Source organism: Bombyx mori, chromosome 11 (assembly GCF_030269925.1).
Source record: "Bombyx mori chromosome 11, ASM3026992v2".
Taxonomy (NCBI): Eukaryota; Metazoa; Arthropoda; class Insecta; order Lepidoptera; family Bombycidae; genus Bombyx; species Bombyx mori.
Window position 1 is genome coordinate 11,955,475 of NC_085117.1, and position 20,427 is coordinate 11,975,901.

The window sequence follows — 20,427 nt, forward strand, 5'->3', positions numbered from 1 at the left end:
TGTAATCTTATACCATAGACCCTTAAACCTACTTTTTGTTCGATTCATCTATTGGAAAGGCAAAGAGAAAATAGTTTTAAGAAATAGAAAATATTTTATCAAAGTTGAAGCCACTCTGCTGTTTGTTGTATGAAAAATAAAATGGAACAAATGAAATTAAAAGTTTTGCTGGAAATCGACGAAGTCATGTGAATGCAATGAGTAAGCATATTGTATTTTGTTAGTCATTCTATGCAGGGGGCTTTATTTATTTATTTTACACAGTATTTTTCACTAAATGCATATAATCGTGAATTTATTAGTTGAAACATAAAAACAATTTTAAAATGTTTTGACTGCCTCTGGCTTACTCCGGGTAACATCAATAAATCTTTGAAAAATCTGGATTAATCCTCAAAACAGCTGAATTGATTTTTATGGAATTTTTACTAATAGGTAGCAAATATAGTAAGAAGTAATCTAGTCAATACTTTGGAAAAATCATGATACCGCACTTAACTTTTAAAACTCCTGAAGTTACCGGCAATGTTCCAGAATTAATTAAACAGAAAAGCTTTCAAAAATACATAATATCACAAGGCGTGGCAACTATAATAATTGTTGTAAAATCGAACATATTTCGTTCAAATTGGCAAGACTAAATCTAATGTCAAATAAAATAATTTGTCTAAACCATAGACCACCAGTGGTCTAAACTCGAACGTTGTTGTTTAGAGTTGTTTTGTGACTGTCGGAAACTAGAATTGTTTAAAACAAGTTTACCAAATTACGCGTCATTTGCATAATTGTGTAAAATTTTTGTAGAAAGCCACAATGGGGGACAGCCAAAGTGAAAATCAAGCTTTGCTGAGAATTGGTAAGAACCCAGATTTGCACATTGACAGTTGATGATTCAACAAATGCATTACATGTTTTGATGCAAAACAAAGCGATAAGATGGCTCGATTAATAACCAGACACTTAAAAGATAAACCGCATATATTTTATAGCTCAAATAATCGTAATAACGAGACCGGTCAGATACTTAAAATATCTTTTATCTTTCCATGGCAGAAGAGGTCGCATGTGATGATGTGAGCACAATCTCCCCAATTGGGCCCGATGAGTTGCCTCCGCCATATCAACAAGTAGGGATGCCTATGGTCTCTTGCCGAGTGTGCCAAGCACTGATTGACATTCGTGGGAAAAAAGAGCAACATGTAGTGAAATGTTCAGAATGCAAAGAAGCTACGGTAAGGTTTATATGTTATTTTAACCTTTAATAATATATTAAGAACCTCGAAAACTATGAGTGCCCTTACCTATTCCAATAATCTACAGCATTTAATAGCTTAGTATACTTATACTATTTTCAAGACTTAGCACAGAACGGCAAAGCATTTTTATGACTGATTATGTGTTCTGGGTTTAATGTTGAGTTTATTGAAATAAATATAAAATATATATATAATAAAAAGAGTAGGATCTTGAAGGGTGGTAATGGTTTACTTCATTAAATACACACATGGGAGTCTGAAAACTCATGTTAGAGGTTTCAGTAGGTATGAATTCGACTATGCTGACCAACTTTTCGAAAAGTTTGGGAATTTTCTATAAAACAATTCATAACTATCTTACTGACCTGTTAATTTTTAGATCTTTATTAAGATCTCTATACTTTCAAGAAACAATCGAGACTTTATCATCATCATAATCGGTTGCTCTTGGCAGAGCAGTCGTGGTCATGTGGAATTCTTGCTAATTAAAGCCTTGACAGATGTTTTCCACAGTTTACGAACCGAGGCCCGGCGCACACACTCATTAAGTGGGGTTTCAGTAAGGTCTTTCACCTGATCAGTCCAATGCATGGGGATTCATCCATGAGATCTCTTACCATTGACACCCTACCCTGAACAAGTTTCTTGATAGACTCTGCTGGCCGATGTGATACGTGTCCAAAATATCGAAGAATCCTGGATTGCACTGTTGACGTTAACCTGTGAGAGATTTAGTTCTTTTAAGATATACGGAGCATCCTTCTCCAGCAACACATTTCTAATGCATCGATCCTTCTTTTTTCTCTTTCTTTCACAGTCGAGGTCTCAACCCCATATAAAAAGATGGGGAACACCAGTGCCCTTACCAGTCGGACTTTGGTAGTCTTGGTGATATTCCGGTCCTTCCATACTTTTCTGAGTTTATCCATGGCCGATCGCATTTTACCGCGTAGTACCACTGTTAGTAACCAGTGAACCTAGGTAGGCGTAAGATGAAACGACCTCACAGCTTGTAATTTCGGTAATCTCCGGGGTATTGTTTTTTTATACTATAGGAAAAAACAACAAAATTAATTATTTTCATTTTGTTCTCATTTGTACTTGGATTATACTTAAATATTATCTTTCTACATTTTTAGCCTATAAAGAATGCTCCGCCAGGCAAGAAGTATGTTCGGTGCCCTTGCAATTGCCTACTAATTTGCAAGTCATCTTCGCAACGTATAGCTTGTCCTCGTGCTGATTGCAAGAGGATTATCAACCTAGCACCATCACCAGTTACTCCACCTGTGCCCACTCTGCCCGGCATGGATAGAGTAATCTGTGCACATTGTCAAGACACATTCTTGGTTAGTAATGATAAAATAACTATGGATAAAAATGTCCTTCCTCAGACTTACTTATTTGTTCCTTCATTAACTTTTAAGTTCCTGATTGGTTTTTTATTACTTAAGATTCACTAACCAGCATAGCCCCAATGTTGAGCTGACTAGCAGGTGAACAATGCTGTCAATTTTAAAACCTAAAATTTAACTTATGTTTTTAATACAATAGCTGTACTATCCTTAAAAAAACTTATAGAAAGATTTCAAGCAAACAAATCATAGGCAATTATAGGCAGGCTTCAAGGCAGAAATAGGTGAGATAGATGCCCTAAATTCTTCAGAGCTTGTGACATAGAAATAACATATTTACCACCCATTCACCAAATCTAAGCATTAAAAAAAACGGGTATCAGGGAGATAGATGAGAAAATGGTGGAGATACCGCTACTATTTGTGAGGGTTGCAATGGGAGCCCACAAGGATATCCCATCATCTTGCCTATTTCAGGCACTATTAAGTCTTCCTTTCCAGTGGGATGGTTTACCTCACAGCTAGAAAAGAAAAAAGAAATACATAACATAAATATGGACGCTAATTATATTTACTCAGATTTTAAAAGAAAATAATTATATGTACATACCTAGTTTTGCCATAAATACTGAGACAGGAAAAAAATATTCTATTGCAAATAACATTTATTACTTTTACAGTGTGTTAGTTTAATACATAAATATAAAACAATTTAAAGTATAAAAAGCTTATTCGAAGTGGTCTCCATTGGCTGCAATACAGTCCTTTAAACATTGAGGCCAGTTATTAATAGAAGCACGCACGCACTCTTTCCATGGGAAAATTTTTCACTGCCAATCGTACAGATTGTTTTAGGGACTCCAAATTATCATGGCGTTTAGAGCATGCCGTACTCTCTAAAACTGACCATAAATCATAATCCAGCGGATTAAGATCGGGACTAGACGACGGCCAGTCTTCAGCTCCGATAAAGGCCGAAACGTTCGTTTCGAACCAAGACTGCGTAGACCGAACTTTATGACCTGGCGCTGAGTCTGGCTGGAACGACCATTCTTGATTATTGAACATGGTGTTGTTAAGGGGCTTCACTACCTTCTCATGAATGGTATCTTGATACACTTGTGCCGATGTTTAGATACCTTTTTCACAAAAGTATGGCTCAGTCACTCCTTCATAGCTAATACCCCACCAAACCATCACTGAAGTCGGATAGTGCCCACGTTGCACTGTCGACTAATTGGAAAGCTTCCTTAGAGCTTTGAGCCTAAATGCGGTCATTTTGTTTGTTAAAATGTTGCTCAATTGTAAAAAAATTCTCATCCTTAAACAAAATTTTTCTGACCTCCCTTTGCGTACCGCTTCAGTAGTTGTTTCGATTTTACCACCTTATTCTCTTTTAAGTTATCTTAAGTACTTTTATTTAATAAACAGGGCCAACACATGGAATATAACCTTAATTCAAAATCAAAGCTTGTCATAATTTATAATAGCACGATAATAGCAGCACTACGTTATGTCACAATGACATGTTCTCTGTGTCACAGTTTCTGTCAATTGTAATCTTATACCATAGACCCTTAAACCTACTTTTTGTTCGATTCATCTATTGGAAAGGCAAAGAGAAAATAGTTTTAAGAAATAGAAAATATTTTATCAAAGTTGAAGCCACTCTGCTGTTTGTTGTATGAAAAATAAAATGGAACAAATGAAATTAAAAGTTTTGCTGGAAATCGACGAAGTCATGTGAATGCAATGAGTAAGCATATTGTATTTTGTTAGTCATTCTATGCAGGGGGCTTTATTTATTTATTTTACACAGTATTTTTCACTAAATGCATATAATCGTGAATTTATTAGTTGAAACATAAAAACAATTTTAAAATGTTTTGACTGCCTCTGGCTTACTCCGGGTAACATCAATAAATCTTTGAAAAATCTGGATTAATCCTCAAAACAGCTGAATTGATTTTTATGGAATTTTTACTAATAGGTAGCAAATATAGTAAGAAGTAATCTAGTCAATACTTTGGAAAAATCATGATACCGCACTTAACTTTTAAAACTCCTGAAGTTACCGGCAATGTTCCAGAATTAATTAAACAGAAAAGCTTTCAAAAATACATAATATCACAAGGCGTGGCAACTATAATAATTGTTGTAAAATCGAACATATTTCGTTCAAATTGGCAAGACTAAATCTAATGTCAAATAAAATAATTTGTCTAAACCATAGACCACCAGTGGTCTAAACTCGAACGTTGTTGTTTAGAGTTGTTTTGTGACTGTCGGAAACTAGAATTGTTTAAAACAAGTTTACCAAATTACGCGTCATTTGCATAATTGTGTAAAATTTTTGTAGAAAGCCACAATGGGGGACAGCCAAAGTGAAAATCAAGCTTTGCTGAGAATTGGTAAGAACCCAGATTTGCACATTGACAGTTGATGATTCAACAAATGCATTACATGTTTTGATGCAAAACAAAGCGATAAGATGGCTCGATTAATAACCAGACACTTAAAAGATAAACCGCATATATTTTATAGCTCAAATAATCGTAATAACGAGACCGGTCAGATACTTAAAATATCTTTTATCTTTCCATGGCAGAAGAGGTCGCATGTGATGATGTGAGCACAATCTCCCCAATTGGGCCCGATGAGTTGCCTCCGCCATATCAACAAGTAGGGATGCCTATGGTCTCTTGCCGAGTGTGCCAAGCACTGATTGACATTCGTGGGAAAAAAGAGCAACATGTAGTGAAATGTTCAGAATGCAAAGAAGCTACGGTAAGGTTTATATGTTATTTTAACCTTTAATAATATATTAAGAACCTCGAAAACTATGAGTGCCCTTACCTATTCCAATAATCTACAGCATTTAATAGCTTAGTATACTTATACTATTTTCAAGACTTAGCACAGAACGGCAAAGCATTTTTATGACTGATTATGTGTTCTGGGTTTAATGTTGAGTTTATTGAAATAAATATAAAATATATATATAATAAAAAGAGTAGGATCTTGAAGGGTGGTAATGGTTTACTTCATTAAATACACACATGGGAGTCTGAAAACTCATGTTAGAGGTTTCAGTAGGTATGAATTCGACTATGCTGACCAACTTTTCGAAAAGTTTGGGAATTTTCTATAAAACAATTCATAACTATCTTACTGACCTGTTAATTTTTAGATCTTTATTAAGATCTCTATACTTTCAAGAAACAATCGAGACTTTATCATCATCATAATCGGTTGCTCTTGGCAGAGCAGTCGTGGTCATGTGGAATTCTTGCTAATTAAAGCCTTGACAGATGTTTTCCACAGTTTACGAACCGAGGCCCGGCGCACACACTCATTAAGTGGGGTTTCAGTAAGGTCTTTCACCTGATCAGTCCAATGCATGGGGATTCATCCATGAGATGTCTTACCATTGACACCCTACCCTGAACAAGTTTCTTGATAGACTCTGCTGGCCGATGTGATACGTGTCCAAAATATCGAAGAATCCTGGATTGCACTGTTGACGTTAACCTGTGAGAGATTTAGTTCTTTTAAGATATACGGAGCATCCTTCTCCAGCAACACATTTCTAATGCATCGATCCTTCTTTTTTCTCTTTCTTTCACAGTCGAGGTCTCAACCCCATATAAAAAGATGGGGAACACCAGTGCCCTTACCAGTCGGACTTTGGTAGTCTTGGTGATATTCCGGTCCTTCCATACTTTTCTGAGTTTATCCATGGCCGATCGCATTTTACCGCGTAGTACCACTGTTAGTAACCAGTGAACCTAGGTAGGCGTAAGATGAAACGACCTCACAGCTTGTAATTTCGGTAATCTCCGGGGTATTGTTTTTTTATACTATAGGAAAAAACAACAAAATTAATTATTTTCATTTTGTTCTCATTTGTACTTGGATTATACTTAAATATTATCTTTCTACATTTTTAGCCTATAAAGAATGCTCCGCCAGGCAAGAAGTATGTTCGGTGCCCTTGCAATTGCCTACTAATTTGCAAGTCATCTTCGCAACGTATAGCTTGTCCTCGTGCTGATTGCAAGAGGATTATCAACCTAGCACCATCACCAGTTACTCCACCTGTGCCCACTCTGCCCGGCATGGATAGAGTAATCTGTGCACATTGTCAAGACACATTCTTGGTTAGTAATGATAAAATAACTATGGATAAAAATGTCCTTCCTCAGACTTACTTATTTGTTCCTTCATTAACTTTTAAGTTCCTGATTGGTTTTTTATTACTTAAGATTCACTAACCAGCATAGCCCCAATGTTGAGCTGACTAGCAGGTGAACAATGCTGTCAATTTTAAAACCTAAAATTTAACTTATGTTTTTAATACAATAGCTGTACTATCCTTAAAAAAACTTATAGAAAGATTTCAAGCAAACAAATCATAGGCAATTATAGGCAGGCTTCAAGGCAGAAATAGGTGAGATAGATGCCCTAAATTCTTCAGAGCTTGTGACATAGAAATAACATATTTACCACCCATTCACCAAATCTAAGCATTAAAAAAAACGGGTATCAGGGAGATAGATGAGAAAATGGTGGAGATACCGCTACTATTTGTGAGGGTTGCAATGGGAGCCCACAAGGATATCCCATCATCTTGCCTATTTCAGGCACTATTAAGTCTTCCTTTCCAGTGGGATGGTTTACCTCACAGCTAGAAAAGAAAAAAGAAATACATAACATAAATATGGACGCTAATTATATTTACTCAGATTTTAAAAGAAAATAATTATATGTACATACCTAGTTTTGCCATAAATACTGAGACAGGAAAAAAATATTCTATTGCAAATAACATTTATTACTTTTACAGTGTGTTAGTTTAATACATAAATATAAAACAATTTAAAGTATAAAAAGCTTATTCGAAGTGGTCTCCATTGGCTGCAATACAGTCCTTTAAACATTGAGGCCAGTTATTAATAGAAGCACGCACGCACTCTTTCCATGGGAAAATTTTTCACTGCCAATCGTACAGATTGTTTTAGGGACTCCAAATTATCATGGCGTTTAGAGCATGCCGTACTCTCTAAAACTGACCATAAATCATAATCCAGCGGATTAAGATCGGGACTAGACGACGGCCAGTCTTCAGCTCCGATAAAGGCCGAAACGTTCGTTTCGAACCAAGACTGCGTAGACCGAACTTTATGACCTGGCGCTGAGTCTGGCTGGAACGACCATTCTTGATTATTGAACATGGTGTTGTTAAGGGGCTTCACTACCTTCTCATGAATGGTATCTTGATACACTTGTGCCGATGTTTAGATACCTTTTTCACAAAAGTATGGCTCAGTCACTCCTTCATAGCTAATACCCCACCAAACCATCACTGAAGTCGGATAGTGCCCACGTTGCACTGTCGACTAATTGGAAAGCTTCCTTAGAGCTTTGAGCATAAATGCGGTCATTTTGTTTGTTAAAATGTTGCTCAATTGTAAAAAAATTCTCATCCTTAAACAAAATTTTTCTGACCTCCCTTTGCGTACCGCTTCAGTAGTTGTTTCGATTTTACCACCTTATTCTCTTTTAAGTTATCTTAAGTACTTTTATTTAATAAACAGGGCCAACACATGGAATATAACCTTAATTCAAAATCAAAGCTTGTCATAATTTATAATAGCACGATAATAGCAGCACTACGTTATGTCACAATGACATGTTCTCTGTGTCACAGTTTCTGTCAATTGTAATCTTATACCATAGACCCTTAAACCTACTTTTTGTTCGATTCATCTATTGGAAAGGCAAAGAGAAAATAGTTTTAAGAAATAGAAAATATTTTATCAAAGTTGAAGCCACTCTGCTGTTTGTTGTATAAAAAATAAAATGGAACAAATGAAATTAAAAGTTTTGCTGGAAATCGACGAAGTCATGTGAATGCAATGAGTAAGCATATTGTATTTTGTTAGTCATTCTATGCAGGGGGCTTTATTTATTTATTTTACACAGTATTTTTCACTAAATGCATATAATCGTGAATTTATTAGTTGAAACATAAAAACAATTTTAAAATGTTTTGACTGCCTCTGGCTTACTCCGGGTAACATCAATAAATCTTTGAAAAATCTGGATTAATCCTCAAAACAGCTGAATTGATTTTTATGGAATTTTTACTAATAGGTAGCAAATATAGTAAGAAGTAATCTAGTCAATACTTTGGAAAAATCATGATACCGCACTTAACTTTTAAAACTCCTGAAGTTACCGGCAATGTTCCAGAATTAATTAAACAGAAAAGCTTTCAAAAATACATAATATCACAAGGCGTGGCAACTATAATAATTGTTGTAAAATCGAACATATTTCGTTCAAATTGGCAAGACTAAATCTAATGTCAAATAAAATAATTTGTCTAAACCATAGACCACCAGTGGTCTAAACTCGAACGTTGTTGTTTAGAGTTGTTTTGTGACTGTCGGAAACTAGAATTGTTTAAAACAAGTTTACCAAATTACGCGTCATTTGCATAATTGTGTAAAATTTTTGTAGAAAGCCACAATGGGGGACAGCCAAAGTGAAAATCAAGCTTTGCTGAGAATTGGTAAGAACCCAGATTTGCACATTGACAGTTGATGATTCAACAAATGCATTACATGTTTTGATGCAAAACAAAGCGATAAGATGGCTCGATTAATAACCAGACACTTAAAAGATAAACCGCATATATTTTATAGCTCAAATAATCGTAATAACGAGACCGGTCAGATACTTAAAATATCTTTTATCTTTCCATGGCAGAAGAGGTCGCATGTGATGATGTGAGCACAATCTCCCCAATTGGGCCCGATGAGTTGCCTCCGCCATATCAACAAGTAGGGATGCCTATGGTCTCTTGCCGAGTGTGCCAAGCACTGATTGACATTCGTGGGAAAAAAGAGCAACATGTAGTGAAATGTTCAGAATGCAAAGAAGCTACGGTAAGGTTTATATGTTATTTTAACCTTTAATAATATATTAAGAACCTCGAAAACTATGAGTGCCCTTACCTATTCCAATAATCTACAGCATTTAATAGCTTAGTATACTTATACTATTTTCAAGACTTAGCACAGAACGGCAAAGCATTTTTATGACTGATTATGTGTTCTGGGTTTAATGTTGAGTTTATTGAAATAAATATAAAATATATATATAATAAAAAGAGTAGGATCTTGAAGGGTGGTAATGGTTTACTTCATTAAATACACACATGGGAGTCTGAAAACTCATGTTAGAGGTTTCAGTAGGTATGAATTCGACTATGCTGACCAACTTTTCGAAAAGTTTGGGAATTTTCTATAAAACAATTCATAACTATCTTACTGACCTGTTAATTTTTAGATCTTTATTAAGATCTCTATACTTTCAAGAAACAATCGAGACTTTATCATCATCATAATCGGTTGCTCTTGGCAGAGCAGTCGTGGTCATGTGGAATTCTTGCTAATTAAAGCCTTGACAGATGTTTTCCACAGTTTACGAACCGAGGCCCGGCGCACACACTCATTAAGTGGGGTTTCAGTAAGGTCTTTCACCTGATCAGTCCAATGCATGGGGATTCATCCATGAGATCTCTTACCATTGACACCCTACCCTGAACAAGTTTCTTGATAGACTCTGCTGGCCGATGTGATACGTGTCCAAAATATCGAAGAATCCTGGATTGCACTGTTGACGTTAACCTGTGAGAGATTTAGTTCTTTTAAGATGTACGGAGCATCCTTCTCCAGCAACACATTTCTAATGCATCGATCCTTCTTTTTTCTCTTTCTTTCACAGTCGAGGTCTCAACCCCATATAAAAAGATGGGGAACACCAGTGCCCTTACCAGTCGGACTTTGGTAGTCTTGGTGATATTCCGGTCCTTCCATACTTTTCTGAGTTTATCCATGGCCGATCGCATTTTACCGCGTAGTACCACTGTTAGTAACCAGTGAACCTAGGTAGGCGTAAGATGAAACGACCTCACAGCTTGTAATTTCGGTAATCTCCGGGGTATTGTTTTTTTATACTATAGGAAAAAACAACAAAATTAATTATTTTCATTTTGTTCTCATTTGTACTTGGATTATACTTAAATATTATCTTTCTACATTTTTAGCCTATAAAGAATGCTCCGCCAGGCAAGAAGTATGTTCGGTGCCCTTGCAATTGCCTACTAATTTGCAAGTCATCTTCGCAACGTATAGCTTGTCCTCGTGCTGATTGCAAGAGGATTATCAACCTAGCACCATCACCAGTTACTCCACCTGTGCCCACTCTGCCCGGCATGGATAGAGTAATCTGTGCACATTGTCAAGACACATTCTTGGTTAGTAATGATAAAATAACTATGGATAAAAATGTCCTTCCTCAGACTTACTTATTTGTTCCTTCATTAACTTTTAAGTTCCTGATTGGTTTTTTATTACTTAAGATTCACTAACCAGCATAGCCCCAATGTTGAGCTGACTAGCAGGTGAACAATGCTGTCAATTTTAAAACCTAAAATTTAACTTATGTTTTTAATACAATAGCTGTACTATCCTTAAAAAAACTTATAGAAAGATTTCAAGCAAACAAATCATAGGCAATTATAGGCAGGCTTCAAGGCAGAAATAGGTGAGATAGATGCCCTAAATTCTTCAGAGCTTGTGACATAGAAATAACATATTTACCACCCATTCACCAAATCTAAGCATTAAAAAAAACGGGTATCAGGGAGATAGATGAGAAAATGGTGGAGATACCGCTACTATTTGTGAGGGTTGCAATGGGAGCCCACAAGGATATCCCATCATCTTGCCTATTTCAGGCACTATTAAGTCTTCCTTTCCAGTGGGATGGTTTACCTCACAGCTAGAAAAGAAAAAAGAAATACATAACATAAATATGGACGCTAATTATATTTACTCAGATTTTAAAAGAAAATAATTATATGTACATACCTAGTTTTGCCATAAATACTGAGACAGGAAAAAAATATTCTATTGCAAATAACATTTATTACTTTTACAGTGTGTTAGTTTAATACATAAATATAAAACAATTTAAAGTATAAAAAGCTTATTCGAAGTGGTCTCCATTGGCTGCAATACAGTCCTTTAAACATTGAGGCCAGTTATTAATAGAAGCACGCACGCACTCTTTCCATGGGAAAATTTTTCACTGCCAATCGTACAGATTGTTTTAGGGACTCCAAATTATCATGGCGTTTAGAGCATGCCGTACTCTCTAAAACTGACCATAAATCATAATCCAGCGGATTAAGATCGGGACTAGACGACGGCCAGTCTTCAGCTCCGATAAAGGCCGAAACGTTCGTTTCGAACCAAGACTGCGTAGACCGAACTTTATGACCTGGCGCTGAGTCTGGCTGGAACGACCATTCTTGATTATTGAACATGGTGTTGTTAAGGGGCTTCACTACCTTCTCATGAATGGTATCTTGATACACTTGTGCCGATGTTTAGATACCTTTTTCACAAAAGTATGGCTCAGTCACTCCTTCATAGCTAATACCCCACCAAACCATCACTGAAGTCGGATAGTGCCCACGTTGCACTGTCGACTAATTGGAAAGCTTCCTTAGAGCTTTGAGCATAAATGCGGTCATTTTGTTTGTTAAAATGTTGCTCAATTGTAAAAAAATTCTCATCCTTAAACAAAATTTTTCTGACCTCCCTTTGCGTACCGCTTCAGTAGTTGTTTCGATTTTACCACCTTATTCTCTTTTAAGTTATCTTAAGTACTTTTATTTAATAAACAGGGCCAACACATGGAATATAACCTTAATTCAAAATCAAAGCTTGTCATAATTTATAATAGCACGATAATAGCAGCACTACGTTATGTCACAATGACATGTTCTCTGTGTCACAGTTTCTGTCAATTGTAATCTTATACCATAGACCCTTAAACCTACTTTTTGTTCGATTCATCTATTGGAAAGGCAAAGAGAAAATAGTTTTAAGAAATAGAAAATATTTTATCAAAGTTGAAGCCACTCTGCTGTTTGTTGTATGAAAAATAAAATGGAACAAATGAAATTAAAAGTTTTGCTGGAAATCGACGAAGTCATGTGAATGCAATGAGTAAGCATATTGTATTTTGTTAGTCATTCTATGCAGGGGGCTTTATTTATTTATTTTACACAGTATTTTTCACTAAATGCATATAATCGTGAATTTATTAGTTGAAACATAAAAACAATTTTAAAATGTTTTGACTGCCTCTGGCTTACTCCGGGTAACATCAATAAATCTTTGAAAAATCTGGATTAATCCTCAAAACAGCTGAATTGATTTTTATGGAATTTTTACTAATAGGTAGCAAATATAGTAAGAAGTAATCTAGTCAATACTTTGGAAAAATCATGATACCGCACTTAACTTTTAAAACTCCTGAAGTTACCGGCAATGTTCCAGAATTAATTAAACAGAAAAGCTTTCAAAAATACATAATATCACAAGGCGTGGCAACTATAATAATTGTTGTAAAATCGAACATATTTCGTTCAAATTGGCAAGACTAAATCTAATGTCAAATAAAATAATTTGTCTAAACCATAGACCACCAGTGGTCTAAACTCGAACGTTGTTGTTTAGAGTTGTTTTGTGACTGTCGGAAACTAGAATTGTTTAAAACAAGTTTACCAAATTACGCGTCATTTGCATAATTGTGTAAAATTTTTGTAGAAAGCCACAATGGGGGACAGCCAAAGTGAAAATCAAGCTTTGCTGAGAATTGGTAAGAACCCAGATTTGCACATTGACAGTTGATGATTCAACAAATGCATTACATGTTTTGATGCAAAACAAAGCGATAAGATGGCTCGATTAATAACCAGACACTTAAAAGATAAACCGCATATATTTTATAGCTCAAATAATCGTAATAACGAGACCGGTCAGATACTTAAAATATCTTTTATCTTTCCATGGCAGAAGAGGTCGCATGTGATGATGTGAGCACAATCTCCCCAATTGGGCCCGATGAGTTGCCTCCGCCATATCAACAAGTAGGGATGCCTATGGTCTCTTGCCGAGTGTGCCAAGCACTGATTGACATTCGTGGGAAAAAAGAGCAACATGTAGTGAAATGTTCAGAATGCAAAGAAGCTACGGTAAGGTTTATATGTTATTTTAACCTTTAATAATATATTAAGAACCTCGAAAACTATGAGTGCCCTTACCTATTCCAATAATCTACAGCATTTAATAGCTTAGTATACTTATACTATTTTCAAGACTTAGCACAGAACGGCAAAGCATTTTTATGACTGATTATGTGTTCTGGGTTTAATGTTGAGTTTATTGAAATAAATATAAAATATATATATAATAAAAAGAGTAGGATCTTGAAGGGTGGTAATGGTTTACTTCATTAAATACACACATGGGAGTCTGAAAACTCATGTTAGAGGTTTCAGTAGGTATGAATTCGACTATGCTGACCAACTTTTCGAAAAGTTTGGGAATTTTCTATAAAACAATTCATAACTATCTTACTGACCTGTTAATTTTTAGATCTTTATTAAGATCTCTATACTTTCAAGAAACAATCGAGACTTTATCATCATCATAATCGGTTGCTCTTGGCAGAGCAGTCGTGGTCATGTGGAATTCTTGCTAATTAAAGCCTTGACAGATGTTTTCCACAGTTTACGAACCGAGGCCCGGCGCACACACTCATTAAGTGGGGTTTCAGTAAGGTCTTTCACCTGATCAGTCCAATGCATGGGGATTCATCCATGAGATCTCTTACCATTGACACCCTACCCTGAACAAGTTTCTTGATAGACTCTGCTGGCCGATGTGATACGTGTCCAAAATATCGAAGAATCCTGGATTGCACTGTTGACGTTAACCTGTGAGAGATTTAGTTCTTTTAAGATATACGGAGCATCCTTCTCCAGCAACACATTTCTAATGCATCGATCCTTCTTTTTTCTCTTTCTTTCACAGTCGAGGTCTCAACCCCATATAAAAAGATGGGGAACACCAGTGCCCTTACCAGTCGGACTTTGGTAGTCTTGGTGATATTCCGGTCCTTCCATACTTTTCTGAGTTTATCCATGGCCGATCGCATTTTACCGCGTAGTACCACTGTTAGTAACCAGTGAACCTAGGTAGGCGTAAGATGAAACGACCTCACAGCTTGTAATTTCGGTAATCTCCGGGGTATTGTTTTTTTATACTATAGGAAAAAACAACAAAATTAATTATTTTCATTTTGTTCTCATTTGTACTTGGATTATACTTAAATATTATCTTTCTACATTTTTAGCCTATAAAGAATGCTCCGCCAGGCAAGAAGTATGTTCGGTGCCCTTGCAATTGCCTACTAATTTGCAAGTCATCTTCGCAACGTATAGCTTGTCCTCGTGCTGATTGCAAGAGGATTATCAACCTAGCACCATCACCAGTTACTCCACCTGTGCCCACTCTGCCCGGCATGGATAGAGTAATCTGTGCACATTGTCAAGACACATTCTTGGTTAGTAATGATAAAATAACTATGGATAAAAATGTCCTTCCTCAGACTTACTTATTTGTTCCTTCATTAACTTTTAAGTTCCTGATTGGTTTTTTATTACTTAAGATTCACTAACCAGCATAGCCCCAATGTTGAGCTGACTAGCAGGTGAACAATGCTGTCAATTTTAAAACCTAAAATTTAACTTATGTTTTTAATACAATAGCTGTACTATCCTTAAAAAAACTTATAGAAAGATTTCAAGCAAACAAATCATAGGCAATTATAGGCAGGCTTCAAGGCAGAAATAGGTGAGATAGATGCCCTAAATTCTTCAGAGCTTGTGACATAGAAATAACATATTTACCACCCATTCACCAAATCTAAGCATTAAAAAAAACGGGTATCAGGGAGATAGATGAGAAAATGGTGGAGATACCGCTACTATTTGTGAGGGTTGCAATGGGAGCCCACAAGGATATCCCATCATCTTGCCTATTTCAGGCACTATTAAGTCTTCCTTTCCAGTGGGATGGTTTACCTCACAGCTAGAAAAGAAAAAAGAAATACATAACATAAATATGGACGCTAATTATATTTACTCAGATTTTAAAAGAAAATAATTATATGTACATACCTAGTTTTGCCATAAATACTGAGACAGGAAAAAAATATTCTATTGCAAATAACATTTATTACTTTTACAGTGTGTTAGTTTAATACATAAATATAAAACAATTTAAAGTATAAAAAGCTTATTCGAAGTGGTCTCCATTGGCTGCAATACAGTCCTTTAAACATTGAGGCCAGTTATTAATAGAAGCACGCACGCACTCTTTCCATGGGAAAATTTTTCACTGCCAATCGTACAGATTGTTTTAGGGACTCCAAATTATCATGGCGTTTAGAGCATGCCGTACTCTCTAAAACTGACCATAAATCATAATCCAGCGGATTAAGATCGGGACTAGACGACGGCCAGTCTTCAGCTCCGATAAAGGCCGAAACGTTCGTTTCGAACCAAGACTGCGTAGACCGAACTTTATGACCTGGCGCTGAGTCTGGCTGGAACGACCATTCTTGATTATTGAACATGGTGTTGTTAAGGGGCTTCACTACCTTCTCATGAATGGTATCTTGATACACTTGTGCCGATGTTTAGATACCTTTTTCACAAAAGTATGGCTCAGTCACTCCTTCATAGCTAATACCCCACCAAACCATCACTGAAGTCGGATAGTGCCCACGTTGCACTGTCGACTAATTGGAAAGCTTCCTTAGAGCTTTGAGCATAAATGCGGTCATTTTGTTTGTTAAAATGTTGCTCAATTGTAAAAAAATTCTCATCCTTAAACAAAATTTTTCTGACCTCCCTTTGCGTACCGCTTCAGTAGTTGTTTCGATTTTACCACCTTATTCTCTTTTAAGTTATCTTAAGTACTTTTATTTAATAAACAGGGCCAACACATGGAATATAACCTTAATTCAAAATCAAAGCTTGTCATAATTTATAATAGCACGATAATAGCAGCACTACGTTATGTCACAATGACATGTTCTCTGTGTCACAGTTTCTGTCAATTGTAATCTTATACCATAGACCCTTAAACCTACTTTTTGTTCGATTCATCTATTGGAAAGGCAAAGAGAAAATAGTTTTAAGAAATAGAAAATATTTTATCAAAGTTGAAGCCACTCTGCTGTTTGTTGTATGAAAAATAAAATGGAACAAATGAAATTAAAAGTTTTGCTGGAAATCGACGAAGTCATGTGAATGCAATGAGTAAGCATATTGTATTTTGTTAGTCATTCTATGCAGGGGGCTTTATTTATTTATTTTACACAGTATTTTTCACTAAATGCATATAATCGTGAATTTATTAGTTGAAACATAAAAACAATTTTAAAATGTTTTGACTGCCTCTGGCTTACTCCGGGTAACATCAATAAATCTTTGAAAAATCTGGATTAATCCTCAAAACAGCTGAATTGATTTTTATGGAATTTTTACTAATAGGTAGCAAATATAGTAAGAAGTAATCTAGTCAATACTTTGGAAAAATCATGATACCGCACTTAACTTTTAAAACTCCTGAAGTTACCGGCAATGTTCCAGAATTAATTAAACAGAAAAGCTTTCAAAAATACATAATATCACAAGGCGTGGCAACTATAATAATTGTTGTAAAATCGAACATATTTCGTTCAAATTGGCAAGACTAAATCTAATGTCAAATAAAATAATTTGTCTAAACCATAGACCACCAGTGGTCTAAACTCGAACGTTGTTGTTTAGAGTTGTTTTGTGACTGTCGGAAACTAGAATTGTTTAAAACAAGTTTACCAAATTACGCGTCATTTGCATAATTGTGTAAAATTTTTGTAGAAAGCCACAATGGGGGACAGCCAAAGTGAAAATCAAGCTTTGCTGAGAATTGGTAAGAACCCAGATTTGCACATTGACAGTTGATGATTCAACAAATGCATTACATGTTTTGATGCAAAACAAAGCGATAAGATGGCTCGATTAATAACCAGACACTTAAAAGATAAACCGCATATATTTTATAGCTCAAATAATCGTAATAACGAGACCGGTCAGATACTTAAAATATCTTTTATCTTTCCATGGCAGAAGAGGTCGCATGTGATGATGTGAGCACAATCTCCCCAATTGGGCCCGATGAGTTGCCTCCGCCATATCAACAAGTAGGGATGCCTATGGTCTCTTGCCGAGTGTGCCAAGCACTGATTGACATTCGTGGGAAAAAAGAGCAACATGTAGTGAAATGTTCAGAATGCAAAGAAGCTACGGTAAGGTTTATATGTTATTTTAACCTTTAATAATATATTAAGAACCTCGAAAACTATGAGTGCCCTTACCTATTCCAATAATCTACAGCATTTAATAGCTTAGTATACTTATACTATTTTCAAGACTTAGCACAGAACGGCAAAGCATTTTTATGACTGATTATGTGTTCTGGGTTTAATGTTGAGTTTATTGAAATAAATATAAAATATATATATAATAAAAAGAGTAGGATCTTGAAGGGTGGTAATGGTTTACTTCATTAAATACACACATGGGAGTCTGAAAACTCATGTTAGAGGTTTCAGTAGGTATGAATTCGACTATGCTGACCAACTTTTCGAAAAGTTTGGGAATTTTCTATAAAACAATTCATAACTATCTTACTGACCTGTTAATTTTTAGATCTTTATTAAGATCTCTATACTTTCAAGAAACAATCGAGACTTTATCATCATCATAATCGGTTGCTCTTGGCAGAGCAGTCGTGGTCATGTGGAATTCTTGCTAATTAAAGCCTTGACAGATGTTTTCCACAGTTTACGAACCGAGGCCCGGCGCACACACTCATTAAGTGGGGTTTCAGTAAGGTCTTTCACCTGATCAGTCCAATGCATGGGGATTCATCCATGAGATCTCTTACCATTGACACCCTACCCTGAACAAGTTTCTTGATAGACTCTGCTGGCCGATGTGATACGTGTCCAAAATATCGAAGAATCCTGGATTGCACTGTTGACGTTAACCTGTGAGAGATTTAGTTCTTTTAAGATATACGGAGCATCCTTCTCCAGCAACACATTTCTAATGCATCGATCCTTCTTTTTTCTCTTTCTTTCACAGTCGAGGTCTCAACCCCATATAAAAAGATGGGGAACACCAGTGCCCTTACCAGTCGGACTTTGGTAGTCTTGGTGATATTCCGGTCCTTCCATACTTTTCTGAGTTTATCCATGGCCGATCGCATTTTACCGCGTAGTACCACTGTTAGTAACCAGTGAACCTAGGTAGGCGTAAGATGAAACGACCTCACAGCTTGTAATTTCGGTAATCTCCGGGGTATTGTTTTTTTATACTATAGGAAAAAACAACAAAATTAATTATTTTCATTTTGTTCTCATTTGTACTTGGATTATACTTAAATATTATCTTTCTACATTTTTAGCCTATAAAGAATGCTCCGCCAGGCAAGAAGTATGTTCGGTGCCCTTGCAATTGCCTACTAATTTGCAAGTCATCTTCGCAACGTATAGCTTGTCCTCGTGCTGATTGCAAGAGGATTATCAACCTAGCACCATCACCAGTTACTCCACCTGTGCCCACTCTGCCCGGCATGGATAGAGTAATCTGTGCACATTGTCAAGACACATTCTTGGTTAGTAATGATAAAATAACTATGGATAAAAATGTCCTTCCTCAGACTTACTTATTTGTTCCTTCATTAACTTTTAAGTTCCTGATTGGTTTTTTATTACTTAAGATTCACTAACCAGCATAGCCCCAATGTTGAGCTGACTAGCAGGTGAACAATGCTGTCAATTTTAAAACCTAAAATTTAACTTATGTTTTTAATACAATAGCTGTACTATCCTTAAAAAAACTTATAGAAAGATTTCAAGCAAACAAATCATAGGCAATTATAGGCAGGCTTCAAGGCAGAAATAGGTGAGATAGATGCCCTAAATTCTTCAGAGCTTGTGACATAGAAATAACATATTTACCACCCATTCACCAAATCTAAGCATTAAAAAAAACGGGTATCAGGGAGATAGATGAGAAAATGGTGGAGATACCGCTACTATTTGTGAGGGTTGCAATGGGAGCCCACAAGGATATCCCATCATCTTGCCTATTTCAGGCACTATTAAGTCTTCCTTTCCAGTGGGATGGTTTACCTCACAGCTAGAAAAGAAAAAAGAAATACATAACATAAATATGGACGCTAATTATATTTACTCAGATTTTAAAAGAAAATAATTATATGTACATACCTAGTTTTGCCATAAATACTGAGACAGGAAAAAAATATTCTATTGCAAATAACATTTATTACTTTTACAGTGTGTTAGTTTAATACATAAATATAAAACAATTTAAAGTATAAAAAGCTTATTCGAAGTGGTCTCCATTGGCTGCAATACAGTCCTTTAAACATTGAGGCCAGTTATTAATAGAAGCACGCACGCACTCTTTCCATGGGAAAATTTTTCACTGCCAATCGTACAGATTGTTTTAGGGACTCCAAATTATCATGGCGTTTAGAGCATGCCGTACTCTCTAAAACTGACCATAAATCATAATCCAGCGGATTAAGATCGGGACTAGACGACGGCCAGTCTTCAGCTCCGATAAAGGCCGAAACGTTCGTTTCGAACCAAGACTGCGTAGACCGAACTTTATGACCTGGCGCTGAGTCTGGCTGGAACGACCATTCTTGATTATTGAACATGGTGTTGTTAAGGGGCTTCACTACCTTCTCATGAATGGTATCTTGATACACTTGTGCCGATGTTTAGATACCTTTTTCACAAAA

The 20,427-nt window shown here is 36.0% G+C and overlaps 1 protein-coding gene and 1 long non-coding RNA gene across 10 annotated transcripts in view; one reads left to right on the top strand and one right to left on the bottom strand.

Moving 5' to 3' along the window:
- The first annotated feature begins 653 nt into the window (after positions 1 to 653).
- The window catches only part of LOC101741980 (type 2 phosphatidylinositol 4,5-bisphosphate 4-phosphatase), a 65,481-nt gene continuing 45,707 nt past the window's right edge, over positions 654 to 20,427 (top strand). For 4 of the 9 annotated variants that reach the window (XM_062671150.1, XM_062671153.1, XM_062671152.1 and 1 more), the window contains exons 1-15: positions 654 to 856; positions 1,054 to 1,232; positions 2,396 to 2,605; positions 4,971 to 5,022; positions 5,220 to 5,398; positions 6,562 to 6,771; positions 9,137 to 9,188; positions 9,386 to 9,564; positions 10,728 to 10,937; positions 13,303 to 13,354; positions 13,552 to 13,730; positions 14,894 to 15,103; positions 17,469 to 17,520; positions 17,718 to 17,896; positions 19,060 to 19,269. In XM_062671150.1, the coding sequence (XP_062527134.1) occupies positions 814 to 856; positions 1,054 to 1,232; positions 2,396 to 2,605; positions 4,971 to 5,022; positions 5,220 to 5,398; positions 6,562 to 6,771; positions 9,137 to 9,188; positions 9,386 to 9,564; positions 10,728 to 10,937; positions 13,303 to 13,354; positions 13,552 to 13,730; positions 14,894 to 15,103; positions 17,469 to 17,520; positions 17,718 to 17,896; positions 19,060 to 19,269 (2,196 nt within the window). In that variant the 5' untranslated portion in view covers positions 654 to 813. Of the gene's footprint in view, positions 857 to 1,053; positions 1,233 to 2,395; positions 2,606 to 4,970; positions 5,023 to 5,219; positions 5,399 to 6,561; positions 6,772 to 9,136; positions 9,189 to 9,385; positions 9,565 to 10,727; positions 10,938 to 13,302; positions 13,355 to 13,551; positions 13,731 to 14,893; positions 15,104 to 17,468; positions 17,521 to 17,717; positions 17,897 to 19,059; positions 19,270 to 20,427 lie in introns of those variants that run through there. The other 5 variants (XM_062671151.1, XM_062671154.1, XM_062671156.1 and 2 more) reach the window with 5 other exon arrangements.
- Positions 9,797 to 10,728, bottom strand: LOC134199701 (uncharacterized). The gene is made up of 2 exons (XR_009974305.1): positions 10,455 to 10,728; positions 9,797 to 10,308 (listed from the first exon to the last, which is right to left on the bottom strand). It is a non-coding gene; the product is annotated as an uncharacterized LOC134199701 (long non-coding RNA).